Source organism: Crotalus tigris, unplaced genomic scaffold (genome assembly GCF_016545835.1).
Source record: "Crotalus tigris isolate CLP2741 ecotype Arizona unplaced genomic scaffold, ASM1654583v1 scf7180000020201.887925, whole genome shotgun sequence".
In the NCBI taxonomy this organism is placed as follows: Eukaryota; Metazoa; Chordata; class Lepidosauria; order Squamata; family Viperidae; genus Crotalus; species Crotalus tigris.
In genome coordinates this window covers 359044-379938 of record NW_024097902.1, presented here as the reverse complement: position 1 = coordinate 379938, position 20895 = coordinate 359044, and the positions used below count along the sequence as shown (strand labels likewise).

Sequence of the window (20895 nt, the reverse complement as noted above, 5' to 3'; positions counted from 1 at the left end):
ATGAAGCTGATCCAGCCTCTTCAATCAAGTTCCCTGTTCTGCGCCTGCGTGTGAGTTTTTTCTTTTCTGAGGGAAATGGGTCAAAGTGGCTCTTTCACTTTTTCAGGTTGCTGACCCCTGAACTAGATACTGTTCAGCTTTTCTTATTCTTTTTTTTTTTCACTTATGTTTAGGGACATTGTAGCCTGTAGTCCTGTTCTGCAATATTTTTTAAAAACACAGCTGTCATAATTTCAGTGTTTCTGTTTTGTTTGTGGTTTCTTTCTTTTTTCATGGCCATTCTAATAGGAAAGGTGGAGGTCACAGTGTAAGGCTGCTTTATTGAGGCCTGGAGAATAGCTAACAGCTAAGCTACAGAGAAGCCTCTAAAAATGATACTGTTATGCAATTCGCGCAATAGATTAATTAGGAGGAAAGAAGAGGTATCAAACTGGCAACCAAGTATATTATTTCTCTAATATTATCTTTAAAATACGCAAGAGCTGCCTATCCTAACACTGATTATTTTTAAAAGACATATTTCTATCCAAGTGCAGAGCTTTTATTGCTTTCTGGCATCTGTTTTTTCCCTTTGTACTTTTCATGGTTCTACCTGCAATTTGATACTGGTTTGATACCAGTCCTTGAAGACACTGAATTCTTGAAAGATTGACTGTAGTATAAACAAGCTAAAGGTTACAGACTTCTTCTCTTCTTCAATGTCTATCAACTCCAAGCTAGTGTAGTGAGTGGAGAACGAGTGAACGAGTCTTCAAAATTTGTTACTGAGCCTGGTCATCTTGATGAACAACAGGAATGAAAATCACGCTTGTTGTTGATCTCTCGTCTTGTCAGAGAAGCAACAGGTAAACTTTCTTCAGCAGGGGATTCTGAAATTCCACTAATTAAAGTCCTTCTTGACAGAATGGAGAGCCTTGTTAATAACTGTCGCTGAATCAATCAGCAAATATGATACCAATCCACACTATTCCATTCTCAACTTTACTAGTAATGACTGAGCACTCCGATATCTAGATAGCTGCACAATTAAAACCCAATATTCTATTTTTGTTTTATTTTACATTTTTAAAATGTTTCTTAGCTTGAATGTGGATTAATAAAACTATGTGGTAATTGAAACATATTTTAGTACTGCAGTTAATTTATTTATATATTTTCTTACATTAATAAATCTGTCTATTGTACAAATAGTCCTCAAATTAATACCATTTGTTTAGCAACCATTTGAAATCACAATGGTGCTGAAAAGAGTGGCTTATAATAGGTCCTTGCATTTTCTTTGCAGCGTCTCTGTGGTCACAGTATCAAAATTTGGGCACTTGGCAACAAGCATGTATTTGTGACGTTCTCAAGTCAGCTGCCAACAAGCAAAGTCAATGGGTAAGTCTGATTTGCTTAGCAACCACATGATTCACTTAATGACAATGGCAAAAAAAAGATTGTAAGAAAAGGCATTGTGGTCATGAGTTAAGGACTGCCTGTAAGCCAAGACAAACTTTAAAAAACTGATGACTATTCTTGACCAAAAATACAGGACTAAAAAAAGGTGAGTACAGTCCTAAGAAAAATAATACTGAAAGAACTAGCAACAAAATTCATAATTCAATCCAGGAGCCAAGATTGATTCAAAAGGTAGGAAACGGAATCTGAATACGTATGGCCTTTATTTTTGATTCCCTTGAAGATTTGGCTAAACAAAATATGTCAATGACTGGGGTATCTGAGATTATTTTTATGATAATTTTGCTTATTATTTTATGAATATTTTGCTGACTCACTGTAAACTTTTCATATAACCCAGGCAGATTAAAAATAATAATAATCAGGGCTTTTTTTCTCATAGAAGGCCCAGAACCTTTTTTTGGATGGAACCTTGTAGGGTAGGCAAGCTGTGTTGTATGGCGTATGTGAGTTCCGGCACCTCTTTTTAAAGAAAAAAAGCACTGATAATAGTAATAATAAAGATTGGCTGAACGTAATGTGTAGGTTTTTAAATAACAAGGTTGCAACACTGACAAATAGAGCAGGCAGTAAGAAGATTCCCCAGCCATTATTTGCTGTACAAAGATATAAATGCCAGTTGGAAAGGGGTTTTTTAAATGTTTCTGGGGGTAAAGGCAAACAAATCTACTGGATAATTATTTTCAAGGCTATGGAAAGGATTCTGAAAATCCACTATGTAAAACCTCTGCTGGAACCTGAGAGAGCCATTTTCCTGCAATTTACAATAACTATCATTTCCTTGAGTCCACTGCTTCTTACTACCAATTGTCCACCCACCAACACTTCCTGACTCCAAAAATAAAAAATAAAATTGATGAGGCATTCAAAAAATGGGACAGTCCCCACACATCCTGTACCTCCAGAGTGTATTAAAATCAATTCAAAATGGTGGGCATTGCTCCTTGTTAAATTTTATTATTTTGTTTGTAAATCTCTATCAACAATAAAAGGGAAATCTATGCACAAATTCCACCATACTACCCATGTTTCAGAAGTATCCTCAAAGGACTCCTATTACCCATGAGTGAATTATCAACAGTAGGCAAACTTTATGCTTTGTATCTCAGAAATGAGTTAAATATGTGGCTGGCAGATCCTAAAATCTTGGGGACTGAGCAGTTTGGACTCAGTGAAGGCTGCTCTACATTGGATTACATATGGTCTTACACCATCGGCTTAAAGCAGCTTTCAATTCTATTTATTTATTATTTATCTGATTTATGTACCACTCATCTCATCTATTTCTAGAAGACTACTATGGGAAACACAAAGGAAACCTTCAACTGACCAGAAGGCAATTATTCTAAATCCTTTTTTCAGATTACATATAGTCCTAATGGCACTTTAACTAATATACTTCTTTCTATAGGTGGAGCTAGACAAGGGTGTGTCTTGACTCCAATCTTGTTCAATTTTTATATGAATGACTTGGCAGCCTCGTTGGAAACTGAAGACTTTGCTGCCCTAAGCTGACTGATGTATATGTGCCTTTTTTATTATATGTTGATATGATCTGTTTGTTTTGCTAGAAGTCACCATGTCTCTAGTGACTGATGAGAGTTTTCTAGCCATATTGCAGTAATAACAAACCAACCTTAAAGTATTCTAAAACGAAGTTACTAATCTTTTCCTGCTCCAGGAAATCATGTAAAAGATATTTTGATCACCAATATATTGAACAGGTATGTTTAGGATTTATTTCACCGTTCTGTTTAAATGAATTTTCCTTATCCAGATTTATAAGGAACCAATTTTCTAGTGAGACACCCTTGCAACCCCTTACTCCTTGGGAACATGCTTTTTTGAACTGTATCCTCTACTGCAGTGGTTCTCAACCTGTGGGTCGGGACCCCATTTGGGGTTGAACGACCATTTCACGGGGGTCACCAAACAATGCAGTCCGCCATTTTTCCCCTTTTCTTTAGCTGTGCTACTCCCTTTTATTCTATTGGCTTTTGAAAGCCAATAGAATAGACTCTCTTGAATAGAGTCTAATTCTATTGGCTTTCAAAAGCCAATAGGAATTGTCCAGGCTGTCTCTGCCCTGCTGAGCCCGCCAAAAGTCCCATTCTGCAAACGGTGCTGCCCCAGTTGAGTAGTCCACGACTTACGACCAGTTGAATAGTCCTCGACTTACGACCGGTTGGGGATCGCGGCATTAAAAAGGTTGAGAACCACTGCTCTACTGGGATATAAAGAACAAATATAACCACTACTTTTAAGGTTCCCAGGAATAAATTATTTATTTTATGTAACTTACTGCCTTGCAGATACAAGCCCAGACATAACTAAAATGGTTGCAAAAATATTTTATATTGCTATTAAGAGGCTGCAACAGCCCTACCTATATTGATTTTAAGTATTATTGTATACTGTTGCCTGGCCAAAGGCTCTAAATTCATTCATTCATTCTTTCTTTCATCCATCCATCCATCATATTTCATATTTAACTGGGACAGCATTATACGGTGACTTTGTCTAGGTGAGGGAGTATCAGAATTCAATGCAGAGAATTTGCCCCATACCTCACTTTTAAGAATTCTTCAGTTCTTATTTGAAAAACTGATTGTAAGTTGGAATACACTGGAATTCTATTCTGAGACAATCCTAGCTACATTCAGCCAACAAACTAGCTTCTTAGGACTTAGGACTGACACAATACCATGATTCTAGACTACAGAGCTGCTACAGCTTATTTTAGACTGCTTGAATCTACAAAGACAGAATATCACTGCAGCTTGACAGCAAGACAAGAAGCCAGATTGTGACACATCATTTTGTTTTGTTTTGTGGTACAGCTGTGACAAATGAAGGCATACGAAAGGAAAGACAGAAATCATATATTAACTTCTTAATCAAAGTATGGACAAGTAATGGCATCAGACGTTCTTTTATAAATTAAAGTGACTGTGCCTAACAAGACACTGTGACAATGGAGAGTTGGATTATGCTTTTAAACTGTTTGTGGTACTTTATCACAAAGTGATACAACACAGAGCAATTTTGGCACTGTTGGCAGCCCCTTATTAAAGAGGGGACTGATCTATCACAGCTTTTTCCCTGTAACAGAAAATTATTTAGCATTCGCTTGGAGGAGCTACTCAAGGAATAGGAAAGTTTTCAAGAAGTTGCTGTCGTCAGAGTCAAACATTTTTAGATCATTCTAGAGATCTTCTCTATAGATTAGTGTGGTGGATATACATGTGCAAAACTGCAAAATAATAATAGATGTACCCAAATATAGATTTTTTTTAAACACTAAGGCCCAAAACATTTCTGGACTTTAAAATGTTATCCTAGGCAACACTTTTATTTTGATCAGGAAAGCTAATTGCTATAAAACATTCTGGATTCCTTTATGTCTGTAGTAATGGCATCTATATCTAGTCATGGGATTGTATAGGAGGGGATACATTCAATGAAATCATGCAGCTGGGCAGGGAGGGATGTTCCCTTTTAGTGAATGGAGATTTTCCACTTTAACAATATGATCATGATAAAGGGTGGGTCTTAAAATGACTGTAGAGAAACAGAAAAATGCAAAGCTTGAATTTGCAAGCCAAATTATGGTATTTTACTGTCTTGAATAGATCGCCCTCTTAATCATCAAAGGATCACTGAAGCATTAAAAAAAATAAACAGTCAATCAAAGATGAGGAAGAAAGAAGGGACACTGCAATGTTGCTTTCAAAAGAACAAGCATGCAGTGTGTAGGCCTCTGTGGATCCCTTTTTCAGAGTAGCCCCTGGTATAATCCCACTTTTGTGACACTCAGCAAGCCAAAGAGCAGTCACCTGCTTTTCTTCTCAGAATATCTGAAGCGCACGCTATTTCTGAAATGAAGTCCTCGGCCATAAGTCTTCTCTTGATGCTGCATTTCACCCACCTTGCATATTCCATGTGTGCTTTTAATGTTTACTATTCAAGAGGTGGTTTTGGAAATTACGCCACTGCATTGTTAGCATCAACTGTCTTGCTGTTTTGACAGGATGTCATTGCATATTCAGCTTGACTTGTTCCATTCTCTTCTGTTCTTATAGGTTTCCTTTGTTGCAGCCCAATAAAAGTGATATTTTAAAAAGAAAGGAGAGAAAAACAAATTTATTAGCTATGCAAAATACTGAAAAACATTCTGTACAGATGATTCATTATAAAAGGATTCCTAAAACTAAAAATATCGTTATCTCATTCCATCACCAATGTTGTGCAATTCTATAAATCTTCAAATTTGGACTATTTATCTACAACATGAATTACTGAAGAGTTCTGTATTACTACTGTTAACATTTTTCTGATGCCAAAAAAAGGGGTGAGCATCCAGATGGTTTCCAGATATTCAATTCTCCTCAATGCCAGTTGGACAGCCAACAGCAAACCATCTAGAGAACAGCAGATTGCATGCCCTGAACAAGGAAAATAGGGGGGAAATGCAAGAAAATAACCCCTTGATTTAAAAGGCCTTGTTCTGGGCACTTTAGATACAATGAAGAAAATCTGTCTATACACCAGATACTTCTATGCACACATACACAATTTGCTACATTATACATGCAAATGCATATACTATGAGAAATGCACGTATAAAATCTAGTGCCATTTTATGTATAAGCAAAATTCCTTTACATTTAATTCATATTCTATTTTTACAGATGGCATTATTCCTTGTAAGTCTGTTAAATCTAAGAGTTTTTATACCTTAAATCCTGGGTCAAATCTTATTTTCTGTCACCTTTTCCAATAGCTACTCTATTCAGAAATATTTAGACATGAAAGCCAAATCATACATAATTACAGTACTGTACTGTACCACAGTCAACTGATATTGAGATGAGGGGGCATATAAATTTAATGAATGAATGAGTGAGTGAGTGAGTGAGTGAGTGAGTAAGTAAGTAAATAAGTAAATAAATAAGTAAGTAAGTAAAGTTTTCCAGTGGCTTAAGTATATACAAATGAAGAATAGTGTTGTTTCTAAATCAAGGGACAGGTAGGGGGAAGATTCTGTAGACCGTTGGCTTTCCTCTCTTTTGAAAGATGCAGATGTGGGCATGTGTACTCTTTAAAACAGCCTCTTGACTTGAGGCGTGGCGAGCAACATTGTTACATTATTATTGCTAACGTTAAACTGTCAATTGCTTTTTAAATTATTGCTTTTTAAATGAACACTTAGTTTGCAATCTTATCTTGTTTATTTTTTGCAAGGTGTATACAATTTAGAGTTCTGCAAAGATCAGTACTAACCAATTAATGGTATTCAAGTTTGCTTTTCAAGCCATAGAGCTTCAGAGATCACTTTGAACTTTGTTTTTTAATTCTAGATACAAGACTGGAAGAAGAGAGAATCCAAAGACATTATAATGCTGTTTCAGTAAGAACAAAATGAAGAATTTATAATGACTAATTGTATGATGATCAATCAAACATTTATGGTGGCCTCTGGATCAAAAAGTACAATAATATAATACAGAGATTTATAATTATTGTAAAATTTTTAAAAAGCAATGCAATTACATAAAATATATTATTCAATAACCCAGCTATATTGTTTAAGATGACTTCTGGCATGATGATAATCCAACTCAGCTACAATATATTCAGTTTGACAAAATATATTTGTTTCCTGTCAAACAAGAATTATGGTATATTAAGTTGAGTTTTGACTTCAGTACTGTCACAGGTAAATTATAATAGCAATAGCACTTAGACTTATATACCATTTCATAGTGCTTTACAGCCCTCTCTAAACGAGTCAGCATATTGCCCCCAACAATCTGGGTCCTCATTTTTACCAACCTCAGAAGGATGAAATATAAAAATGCTTACAGAAATTATCAGTGATTAAATATAATACTTATTAGTATACATTTCTATTTAATCAGACATTTTTAATTATAAACTAATTCACTTCAATTAAAAGTATTAATCAGACACATTCATTTTTTTCAGCATCACTGAAAAATAGTCAAAATAGTCATGCACTGTTTAAAATAGTCAAATATAGGTAGTCTTCAACTTATGGACGGTTGTTAATGACCGTTTCAAAGGTACAATGGCCTCAGAAAGGATGCTTTACAGTCCATAAAGCACTTCTGGCTATCACATTATGCTGCTCCTTCCCCTACCCATGGCCACATGATTACGAACTGTGTCTTTGGCAACCTGTTTGCACTTAAGACCAGTTGCCAAGTGCTCCATGATCATGTGATCAGCATTTCCAAACTTCTTTACTGGTTTCTCAATGGGGCAGCCAGCAGGGAAGGTTGCAAGCAGCTATCATATGCTACAGCACTGAGATTCTGGCAAGCAGGCAGCTCTTTGAGAGTGAAAGAGGATCTGAGATTCAAGAGTAAGAGGGCTGCCCACTGAGGAACTCCTTGAGTGGATTGCAGAAATGAAGGTCAGATCCAAAAGATCAGTGCTGTTTTTGTGCAGTCTCTTGAAGAAGTTTACCTTTGTGCAAAAGGGAGGGATGGAGAAAGGGAGTTCAGATCCTGAAGATCCCACTCTGTTCCTGCAGCCCATCACAGTGGTTCTGTTCCATGCATGGAGCGGAGATGAACTTCTCCAGCAGGATGCAGAAACAAAGCCTGGACCCCAAAGATCCAAAATTTGTTTCTGCAGCCCATTGCAGAAGTTCCTGTCCACCCATGGAGAGGGACTGCTTGCCCTCCTTTAGCAGGCAGCTCTTTTGCTCTGTCCACTTAATTACTACAACTGGGAGAGCTGGGATTATGGTTGTTGGGTGAAGTGGTCATGTGGGCATCTTGTTTAGCTACCACTTCACTCAATGTTAGATTCCAATCCCAACTGTGGTCCCAAGTCAAGGACTATCTGGAGCTGAGTATTTAAAAAGTATGCACGATTTAAAAACAATGTTAGGAAAATAAAATAAGGTAGAAAGAACAATCCAGAATCCTCATTATTGTCCTTTTGCAAATTTTCTTTATAGCCTCCAATTATTTGTTAAATCTGAAATGTGTGTATATTCAAAACTAATTATTTTTTTTAATCTTTCCGCTGTCTTCATTACTCCAATTCTGTTCTCCATTCTGCTCCATCTTTTAAAATTGTCATTTGTTTTGCAATTAGTACTGGTGTATGTTAAGTGCTCTTTAAATTCATAATATTCACTCCATGCAAATCCACTCCAAATTCATGCCAGAAGCAGAAGTAACTCATTAAAATGTCTACTATGAAATTTTCTACATGCAGTTGTTTTGCTAATTAGCAAATCACTGATTGAACTCTTTGTAAAATTGCTTCCAAATGAAAGGAACAATTTTATGTTGAACAAATGAAACTTTATGATGTTGAGCAAGAAATGAAATAGGAGTGCAAATTTGTAAACTTTCTATCTCTCATTTTCCTGCATCCAAAAACCTCACAAGAATACCATTTAGAAAATGATCAGTTAAATACATCCTAGTCTTATTAATCTGTCCCATTCAGACAGCAAAGCAACTATGAGAGAAACATGGGCCACGACCACTAGAAGATATTGCTACTACAGGATGTAACTGAATCTAATTATTTCTGAATAATGCCCAACTTCTTTCACTTCTTGCTTTTCATGGTCTGTCTTATGTTACAATGAAATCTAACCATTTATTTATCGTTGCCTGACACTGAATATGGGGGTCAAAAAGGAGGGATGACTTAATCATTTAAATCTGATGGTAAGAAAGAAGCACTAAGAAATAATGGATGGGAAAGGCTAAAGATGTTTGTTTTCCTCATAAGGAGGTAGCTCAGGTCCTATTTTAGACATTTACAGGTAATCCTCAACTTACAACCATAACTGTCGTTAAGTGAGATAATTGCTTTTTTTGCCCCATTTTACAACCTCTCTTGCCACAGTTAAGTGAATCACTGCAGTTATTAAGTTATTAACATGGTTGTTAAGTGAAACATGGCTTCCCCATTGACTTTGCCTGACAGAAGGTTGAAAAGATGATCATATGAGCTTGGGACACTGCAACCGTCATAAATACTAGTCAGTTGCCAAGCATCTGACTTTTGATCATGTGAGCATGGGAATGCTTCAACAGTTGTTAAGTGTGAAAAATGGTCATAAGTCACTTTTTTCAGTGCTGCTGTAACTTTGAATGGTCACTAAATGCCAGGGATGATTGACACCCTTCAAAGAACAAAATCTTAACAGTAATTAAGTTTAAATTAAATTAATTAAAATTTAATAAATTAAAATTAATTAAATTAATTAAGATGAAGAGATGGCTAAGTCTCATATATTTAATATTTCCCACTTTTGTCACATAAATAATTGTAATTATAATTTAATTATACTCACCTGCTCTTTTCCTCTGCAACTCAATGCTAATTAAGTGTGCTTTCAGGTCCTTAGGGGTCACCTAATTTTTCCACTGAGATCTAATATAAATCTAATATAAATTTCCCCAAATCCTCTTAATTCATTTGTTTTCAGCTTGGTTTCTGGGGCTCTAAACTGATAGAATCATGGATAGAATGTAAGGTCTGGAAAGGAAATGTCTGATCTTTGTACTCAGTAAAGCATCCCTGACAGCCAAAACACTTTTGAAGTAGGACAATCCACCACTACCTGAGGTAGTCTTTTAGCCTGTTGAACAGCTATTACCAGTAGCATTTTTCCCCCTGATACCTAACTGAAGTCTGCTTTCTGGCAATTTACTTATTTATTTTTTATTAGCCTGGCTTATATGCCTTTGCATTTCCAAAGATTCTAAGTAGTTATGATTAACAAAAAATTTAAAAAAATAAAGAGCAGAATCTTCCCACATCTCTAAATGCCTTTATAGAATCTTAGTTTCATAACTCTTTGAAAAAAGAATTAAGGGAAATGGGACCATCTGGACATGGGGGGGGGGGTTAGAAATAGGAATCCATCTCTGAGAAGACTTAAGCAGGGGTCCCTTACCTCAGATTTGCAGCCTGCAGCAAGCCCTCTCTACTAGATCTTACCAGACCACACCAACTCAAACTAGAGTTATGCAGGCTCTGAGCCATGAAGAGGTTTAAAAGTGATATTTAAATTGCACCTCAAAGATCAAACAGGATCAGGAGAATTGCACTCCCCTGCCCCATTTCCACCAGAAGTTATCAACAAGGCTGAATGATATAGGTTCAGTTCCACATGCAGGCTTGAATTCTGACCAGAAAAGATCAAGATAAACTATTTCATCCATGATTCTCTGCAGTTATCCCTAAAAAAAGTAAGGCTGGATACTGGTCAATAGTTACTTACAGCTAATCTTCCTTTAGCAACTATAATTGGGACTAGCAACTTGGTTGTTAAATAAAGTGAATGCTACGTTAAACTGTGACTGTGTTTATGATCATACTAAAGCTTTCCATTGCTTTATAGATCTGCAAGGTTGTAAATGTGAGAATTGATCATAAAATTACTTTTTCATCACTGCTGCAACTTGAATAGTCATTAAACAAGGCAGTCACTAAACAAGGACTAGCTGTAATACAATTGGATGATGGCTTTTTGAAGAGAGAGGAAACAACACCTCATTCACATATACTTTTCCCATTATCCGCACTCAGTCTTCCCTTATTTCACCCAGGAAGGATAGATGATCAAGGGCAGAGAACTTCCTCAGTACCCAGAACATCCCACTATTTTGTAAGACAAAACCTCCATAATTTCAGCTGGACCTGCTCCAGCTAGTCTCTAACCCTGAGCATATCCGAGTGATTTTATCCTCTGCAGCAAATCTTCTGATCTGACTTTACATAATAGAGATGCTTTAGGGTGCCTACCTGCAGAAACAGTAAGAACATGTTTACTCATGTTTGGTCATATAAACTTTTCTTTGTATGCCAGCTGCACCCTAAACACTTCTTAAGCCATTTTATCTCCTGGAGATTCCCAGGAAATTACTTGGATTAATGGCCAAAGTTAGCCTCCTCAGAAATAATCCTATCAAGTGCTGCAGGAAACTTTTATTCTAGAAATCAGTGAGATACTCAGCAGACCTTCCTACCAGACTTCAGGGAACTCCACATTTGGCCTGTGGAAATAGAGGTGATTTATTAGGTGCCTGGGGTGGGCTTTCCTCCCTCCAGAAGTTTGCAGTGCCAGTAAATTATATTGTAACTAGAGTGACACAACTGTGCCAAGTGACAGAGACAAATGTCTCCCTTCCTCAGAACAAATCTGACATGTAGCTGCCTATATGGATCAGAGCCATGATCTCCTGAATTAAATCCAGGGTTGTCGTGATGGCCATGAACTCACAAATTACATCACTTCCTATGTATATAAGAGATTAACTTTACAGGAAGATAAATTAACAACAGAACTCTTCTGATCTCTCTCAACTTTTCAGATGATAGCTAGTTACTCAAGGACTCTATATTCCAAGAAGAATGAAGAAGAGGGAGAATTTTAAATAATTTTAAAATGTCAGCAAAACTCTGTAGAAAAGAATAAAATGTTCAAATACAGTAATACCAAATAATGCCAATTAACAAAGTCCCTCTATCTGAATTAATTAAGAGTATTATTGCATCTCTTATTTACTCTGAACAGCCCACTATAGGTCATAAATACAGATTATCCTTCTTTAGTGCCCACAGGTGGGACCAGCAGCTTGGTCATTAAGCAAAGTGGTTGCTATGTGAAACTGCAACAAATTTACATCTTCCTTTAGCTTTCCTTTGTTTTATACCATAGACCTGCAATGGTGATAAATACAACGATTGGTTGTAAAGTCATAACTGTTAATAGCAACTAAATGAGGACTATCTGCATGTTTTCAGTGGCTGAAATCTTTTTTTTATATATAAGATTTCTTCTTCCAGTTTTTAATTATATCTGCAGAGAAATATATCTTTCAGAAATTTCTGGCGTTTCCCCCTAAGCATTAAGGATATCACACTTAGTTTTCATTCATTTGCCAAGTGTCTTTATCAACATTTCAGATTGGCTTTGAACATGGAGAGAACGCTAATGCAAATGACAATATAACTGTATCATGCTATCATATTGATTAATCACAATTAGTTTCTTAGCAGCTCTACTTTGGCCTAACCAAAGTTTACAAATTCTTTTCCAAGGTTACCCCATATACAACATATTTTATTTAAGTATTTACTGTATATTTAATATTTGTGAATTGCCTGTCTCCCTTGGTCCTTAATGAAGTAGCCATCAGACCACATATAAGTGATCCTAGGCAATTCCTGGTCAGACACAGCTGCAATTAGTATGTCAGCCTATGTTAGTAAAAGGCACTCCTAACTCTGAGACCACATGCGTCTGCAGTATCAATGATAGATTAAGAAACACCTCAAATAGTGAAACAAATTATTCACAGGGATTACAACTCTCTATAGGACTGGCTATGCATCAGTCAACCAGACAGTCAACCACTCATCAATAGCACTTCTGGTTTATTGTCCAGACAGTTCTGAACTGAATGAATCCAAGATGCTTTGCAATCTGCTGAAGATATTTCTTTATAAAATGAAAAAACCTGAACAACTTTAATGTGACCCATGACACGGGTCCCCAACCCCTGGTCCCTGGACCAGCAGCCGGTCCACATAAACAAGGAAAACTCCATCCATAGGATGCAGGCAGCACACAAAATCATGCCCCCTCCGGTCCGCGGAAAAACCTCTCTCCACATAACCCTGGTGCCCAAAAGGTTGGGGTCCTCTGACCTATGGTATGTATTATTGTCAAGTGGTTAGACTAGTCTTAGCGTCTGGAAAAAAGATACACACTGATCCTAATATCTGGGAACAATTATAAAGCATGCTGGAATTCAATTTATAGCATTTCCAAGAACAGTTGTGATATTTCCGTCTTAAAGCCTTGATAGCTGGTGCCATAGGATGAACGATAATACTAAGATAGATGGACCAGTGATAGAATAATTTGTAAGGCAAGTTATATGGCTATATTCTATTGGAAATAATGGACTGTTTTAGGAATCACAGAATCATAGTTCATTTTATTTGTATAAGATTCCTCCACAAAAATCAGGAATTTTTGGTTTAAGCAAGTTTATTGTATGAAATCTATTATTAGTTTATTTGTGTGACATATCAATATCCACTACCTTTAAAAACTTCTAGAGTTTTACATTATAGTTTTCTTACCAAGTATTATACTAGCATGGCATGGCATGGCATAAACATAATATAACATAAACTATTATCTGGAGATATAACCAGCTATTGGTAATTTCTGTGGCAAAAGGTTGAAGATATTTCAGTAGCCCAATAAAATAATAGAGTCATGAGGACAGGAGTACTTTCTTACTAGTGTCAACAACACCCGTCTTTTTTTTTATTCAATAACCATGCGCTTTTTCAATAAATTCTTCAATGAACCATTAAGGGGGTTCTTATTCATTTGACTACAAATTCTGAATAATGATGACATTTTCCCAAACGAAATTGACTGCAATTAAGTGATCATTTATAAGTTCGATCTAAATTCTTATTATAATGTTTAGTTACTGAAATAAAATTCCTTTCCTACCAGAACTACTAGTCATATGCAAGTTATGCTTAGCTCCACAGACTACACAGAGATATCCATGTAATTTCCTTAGCAATAATATGTTACTAGTTATTTCCAGGATATTTGTTTGATTATTCGAGTCCCTTCTACAACCCTAGAATTCCCTGGTAATCTTTTATCCAAGTTCTGATTAGGTATGACCCTGCATAACTTAAAAATAAATGAACATAAAGAGATGGGTGTGTCCCATGAAATCTTTGCTACCTTTTTGATATCTCTGGATAGCTATCATCTTTTAAGGTTACAAAACAAGGTTAAAGAATTAGTCTTTTTAAAGTAATCACAATGAAATTCTTTATTTTATTTAAAAATATTTTTTTAAAATGAGAACTGAGAACTACCATCCTCTCATACCATGAAATTTTAATTACATTAATTAAATTTTAACTTTTTTTCTTTATATCTTTTTATCACAGTGGCAAACTGAATCCATGCAGCATCCATGTGTATTTGCACTACTAAAATGAAATTGCATTAAGCGAGCACAAAATAATTGGTCTTAATACTGGATAAAACAGTATTGTTTAGAATACGATGAATTTACAATTTGCTGTTTTAGGTTGAACAACTCTCTCTCCAAGTTGGTTTGGAGAATGCTTTCTGCCACAAGAATATGCCTCTTAACCAACATTAATGAAGACCTTTCTCTCTTTTTTTTTTTCTTTTAGACACAGTTGGAAGTCCAACCTGGCAAAAGGCTACCCAGGGATGGCAAAGTTGTGGAATGAAGCCTTTAGGGAATGTTTCCTTTGGAAGGCTTTCTGGTTTTTTTGCAACTTTGCTTTATCCTACTACAAAGTGCTTACTGCTTCCAAAGAAACATGTAGGTCTTCTTATTGTATAGTAGTGCCTTCCAGATATCTGAGACTATAACATCCATCGTTTTTAGCTAGATTTGAAGGCAAAAAGATGTGGAATTAGGCTGATATCTGTATCATCTTGCCCAGATGTACGTGCTCATATGAAAATATCCTATTACAAGATTGCCTTTTTTCATAGTTTTTTAAAATAACATTTAATAAGATTATAACTAGACTATTAAAAAAGAAAGTAAAGAATCTTCACAATTTTAGAGAGCTATTTTCTGCCTGATGTGTATAATGCTTTATCATATAATTTGTCTGCTGTTCTTTTTTAGACATAATTGTTTTTGTTCTCAAGCATCAACACTGATTGACTTTAATTTAATGGATGAAAACAAGAGGGTTGATTCTGAATTTCAGTCATTCTAATGTTCTGCATTGAGAAACTGATTAACAGATTGCCAGGTCACAACTCAGATTCTCTCTGGTCTTTGCTGAGCTTGATTATACAGAAGACACCATATTTATAATGAACACTACCCATTCCTGAGCTTTCTGCTATGTGGTATACTTGGAATTCTGCTTACAGAAAGGAATAAAAAAACTAAGAAAACTGTATGGCTCCCTTCATGTAGTCGTCTTGGCAACAATACCAAAGTGGTTTGCCATTGCTTTCTAGCCTACAGCCATGGAATCCCAAGTATCAACCAAGTTATGTTTCAGCTTTTCAAGAACAGCTAAGGTTGGCAGCAGAAGATAGGAGAAGAGCAAGGGGAAGGAAAGGATGAGAGGGGAAATGATGCCTTTCTTTTTAAAGGAGCAGAGTGGCTCTCCTTTAGTTAGATGCTAAACTCACTAAGAATAACAGACCTATAAAGAACCAAAAGATCAACTTGACTACCAAGTAGGGTTTGCCTCTGAGTAAACAAGCAATTGATAAATCAACTGCCAACTTTTTGTTTTACTTAATTTCATATGGCAAACAGATGAACGGATGAGTTACAGAAAGACATTAAATTATAACAGATTTGAAGAAGGCTGTTGCATGTGTTGTATTAACTTCATCTGAGCCAAAATTATGAAAAGCTAGAACAGTGTTTTCACCATAGGTTTGCATTGTAGGTGACCACCTGGCGCACAAACATTTACTGCATCTGTCACTGTCTTAGAGCAGCAGACCCCAATCTTTTTTGGCACCAGGGACCGGTTACCTGGAAGACAATTTTGCCACAGACCAGGGGAGGGGAGATGGTTTCAGTTTCACTCGCTCACCCGCCGTTCACCTCCAGCTTTGCAGCCTGGTTCCTTACAGGCCATGGACCAGTACCAGTCCATGGCCTGGAGATTGGGGACCCCTGCCTTAGAGGATAAGCAGGACACTCATTTGTTATGCAGATAGCAGATTGCATTATCTATTTAAAATATGAATTTTCTAGAAACCAGGAGACTGTGAATTGTAGTCCTGCCTTAGGCATGGAAGCCAATGGATGACCTTGGGCCATCACTCTCTCTCAGCCGAACCCCCTTCACTTGTTGCTGTGGAGAAAATAGAAGGAAGGAGTATCTGTGTTCGCCATCTTGAGTTACTTATAAAAATAATAAAGGAAGGATTAATTAAAATAAATAAATACACGAGCCAATTTTAGATCCTTTTACTTAAGCTGTATCTTCAGTAACATAAAGGCAAGGTAGAAGAGTACAATCAAAAAGTTATTCTAAATGTCTCAGAGAAAAGAAAACTGATTCTTGCTAGGTTAAAAATCATCTGAAGCAGAGTATATTAACCAAACCCTACATTTTAAAATATGATGAAAGTATATAATGTGGTTCTAGTGCCACTGCAAGACACTTAAGCCGAATCTTAGGATGTGTTGTTTTAAAAAAAAAAAAACTGCCTCACAAAATGAGGTCTAAACTTAATTATACATAGAAATTTCCATTATAATATTTTTTTAAATCAAACCTATTGATTCTGCTTTCAAATTGCAACAGCAAGCTGTAATTAACAGGCATATAGGGTTAAACCCTTCCTATAGCCTACACAATGATCAAAGACCCAATTTTAGCAATTAGCTCAACTTATAATGCTCCATCTTCTTCTCAAACAATCAAGTGATACCTAAATAAACTATAGCTACTGTGAATTGTAGTCCTGCCTTAGGCATGGAAGCCAATGGATGACCTTGGGCCATCACTCTCTCTCAGCCGAACCCCCTTCACTTGTTGCTGTGGAGAAAATAGAAGGAAGGAGTATCTGTGTTCGCCATCTTGAGTTACTTATAAAAATAATAAGGGAAGGATTAATTAAAATAAATAAATACACGAGCCAATTTTAGATCCTTTTACTTAAGCTGTATCTTCAGTAACATAAAGGCAAGGTAGAAGAGTACAATCAAAAAGTTATTCTAAATGTCTCAGAGAAAAGAAAACTGATTCTTGCTAGGTTAAAAATCATCTGAAGCAGAGTATATTAACCAAACCCTACATTTTAAAATATGATGAAAGTATATAATGTGGTTCTAGTGCCACTGCAAGACACTTAAGCCGAATCTTAGGATGTGTTGTTTAAAAAAAAAAACTGCCTCACAAAATGAGGTCTAAACTTAATTATACATAGAAATTTCCATTATAATATTTTTTAAATCAAACCTATTGATTCTGCTTTCAAATTGCAACAGCAAGCTGTAATTAACAGGCATATAGGGTTAAACCCTTCCTATAGCTACACAACGATCAAAGACCCAATTTTAGCAATTAGCTCAACTTATAATGCTCCATCTTCTTCTCAAACAATCAAGTGATACCTAAATAAACTATAGCTACTGTATCTCCTTATCAAGCTAATAACCTAATACAACTAAAATTTAATGGCAGAGAAAGAATAGCATCCTCCAAATGTGTTATCCCTGAAAAGGTTATCAATATTACTGATCACACAGGAAACCACCAAAACACAAATGAAAGACAGAATTTCCACCTTATCAGTCAAATAATCTATTACCAACAAGGCATCAGCCACTTGCAAAAAAAAAAAAAAAAAAAGCACCCACAGAATTTTTCTGTCTAAGAACAGACAAAGTAGACAAGATAATAAGAATATACAAATGCACCAAACAATGAAGGTCACTTCTCTAAAATTCCTGCATTGATTATGCTACCTAGCACGGTAATAAAATGTCTACACCCCCAAAATGAGCTGCAAGAATTTCAACAATACAACATGCCACACCTGAGCTATAGATATTCTCTTTCTCATAATATTAATTTAAATCTGAACTGGGCAACTGGGCATGGTTTATGCATTCCACACTGGCCCCAAGTAGCAGAAGATTTATTTTAGGCTTATATGCCACTCCAATATTAAACTGATTCTGAGTGGCTTATTGAACACAATATTAAGAACATAAATTATTGAAAACAACTCAACAAATACACAGTCATTAGAGAACAGCGAAATTATATACGCTATTCCCCTGGAGACCCTATAGGCCTGTTAAACCAAAAAAGGTCTTAACTGCTTCATAAACACCCAAGTGCGTCAGTATTCTATAGTAAATATGAAAAGAACTGCACAAGTGACTATACCATTAACTTTGGCTGTAAAATGTTTGAACTGCAGTGATATCTGTCCCTTCCCAGATAATCTAATGTCTCTAACTCAAAGTGCACAGGAAACTTTCTGTATCTTGATTAAGTCCAATCTCTGGCTTTATAACAGACAAAGTGCTACAGGAAAAAGAAGGAATTGCATCTGAAGAAGACTGAATACTGAACAAAGACTGAACATTTAATACTATTCTGGCAGAATAAGATGTGGTCTATACAAGGGTGAAAAGAAAAAAAACGTAAGAATGTAGACTAGTATAGACGTCTGGGTGACCTGAAAGAGGTTAAATTGCTTAATGGTACCAGCAACATTTCTCATTTTTCAACTAAAAACAGGCTGCTAAAGCACAGAAAGCTTCATATGAGTAAGAATTCTACAAGGAAAATTGAGTTCAGTTCTGAAGACTCCTAAACTCAAAATATTCTCAGAAAAATTCTGAACTTTAATTTTATGTGTGCGTCTTTGAAGTAGGATCTACATAGAGGACATTGGGATTCCAATGGAAAAAACCAGACTAATGTATTAAGTTTAATATGTGTTTATAATTGATGTATGTAAGAGCAGGATGAGGTGAAAAAATCTTGAACTGGGAAAACAGACAGTACAATTTCAGATTTTGAGACAGTAATACTGAACTATATATTCATTTGTTTGTTTAAAGAATATGTAGCTAAAATCAGAAGTTTCTCTGCATTTGGTAAATAGAAGAAAGTTTAATGTAAAAGAACATGGATAAATTTAATTCCATATCTGCAAGATGAAGCATTATAATCCATTCTACCACCTCCAATTTTTACAATTTGATTCTGTTGCACACAAGATCAAATTGGAAGAAATGTTACTTCTCTGAAAATCACGAATAGTTAATACAACCTATTGAAGCTATTGCCAATAGCAATAGCCAGAGGAAACTGCTTAACAAGCATTTATTGGAAGAATTTAGTGGAACAGTGAAATGCTCTTTTTACTCAGGCAAAAATAAAACAAAAAAAGCAACCACAACCTAACTTCTTTCAGCAGGCTTTGAGTGATAGACATACATACATTATGCTTTGTTCGGAACCTCCCAGACATGCTAATTTTGTGTGCAAGTAGGAAAAAATAAATGCATATGAAGATCTAATATATGATTTTCAGCTAGAGGGTGCAGGCAGAATTTTGTAATTCAGTGAAAGGCTTTTTCTCTGTACCTGGTTCTTTTACAACTTCAGTGATGTTGGGGCTCTCGTAACATAACACTGTTCCACTATTCTGTAATAAACTCTGGACTGCACTGGAGCAGCCCATGCTGTGGCTTTTCTCCTTCCGCCACATCAACCACTCAGAGGCACTTCTGGTTCTGTACATTCCTCCCAAATAACTTGCAGCTTCTTCCCTAGGGACTAGGTGTTCTCATTCTATCCTCCTGTATATTCAAGCCCTCCTGAAATCAATAGCTCTGTGCGTGATTAGGGTTATTCTGATCTTTCAATTATTGAAAACAAGACATGTCTAGGATTTATGAGCTGGAAAAAAAAAAGGGAAGAGGAAAGGGAAAATTGTTAAAGAAATGGTAGCAGAGCCAGTGTGTGTAACTATGGTATCCCTTTTAGAGAACTGCACTATCTGCCACAGTGCAGTATCTCCATGCTGGTATATTCAGGAAACAGCTCATCTTGTAGCATCAAGTTTCAAGAAGCTAACACAGTCTTACCTTTTTATGGCTTTGTAGCAAATGATGAAAACTAGAAAGAGGAACACTGGTATGGCACAGCATGCAGCAATAATTATAGCTGGACTTAACCAGGGCGCTGCAGCAGGATAAACAGGAACGGTGGGAGCTGTAAAAGATAACACACTTAGTTGAGTCCTACCAAACACGAAATTTACGATCTGAAGAGCTCTTTTAATCCAGAGTGAGAAGGAAATTGCCAAGAAAGTCAATTTATACCATAGAACATTCTCCATTATTTCAGGTAATACACTCTATAGGTGCCTTCTCACTACATATTATAATTCAATAGTAGCCAACTGCTATAAGGCTACCTTAAATTCTCACTGGTCCATGCAGTTCAATGTTAGTAACATTTAGTTTGAGTCCAGCCACTGTAGTTTATGAATTTGTTTGTTTGTTTGTTTTTCGGTTTAACACACTCAGTAAATCTAGCTAATTGTGGTTTACTATTGTTAACCAAATCAGGCATAACATGATATATAAACTCAAGGCTCTGCTGGGTTCAAGGCTCTTCATTTCCAAGACCTATTTGGAGAGCCAATGCTTTCTGCAAATGAAACAGATGCTGTGGCACTAAGTAAAGGCTTATCTCTAACTTGTGAAACACTTGAGTTGAAGATCAGAAATTAAAATGTCTTAACATAGATGGAAGCCCCATTTCTTAGCAGCTGTCAATCAACCAATCTTTATTTTACCAAGTAAAAACATGCTGCTATGTCACCATATT

The 20895-nt window shown here is 36.1% G+C and overlaps 1 protein-coding gene across 6 annotated transcripts in view; it reads right to left on the bottom strand.

Annotated features, from left to right (window-relative positions):
• Window positions 1–3564: 3564 nt before the first annotated feature.
• Window positions 3565–20895, bottom strand: part of PRIMA1 (proline rich membrane anchor 1) — a 115548-nt gene continuing 98217 nt past the window's right edge. For all 6 annotated transcript variants that reach the window (XM_039365893.1, XM_039365892.1, XM_039365890.1 and 3 more), the window contains 2 exons: window positions 20148–20274; window positions 3565–5548 (listed from right to left, as the gene is read on the bottom strand). In XM_039365893.1, the coding sequence (XP_039221827.1) occupies window positions 5446–5548; window positions 20148–20274 (230 nt within the window). In that variant the 3' untranslated portion in view covers window positions 3565–5445. The remainder of the gene's footprint in view (window positions 5549–20147; window positions 20275–20895) is intronic.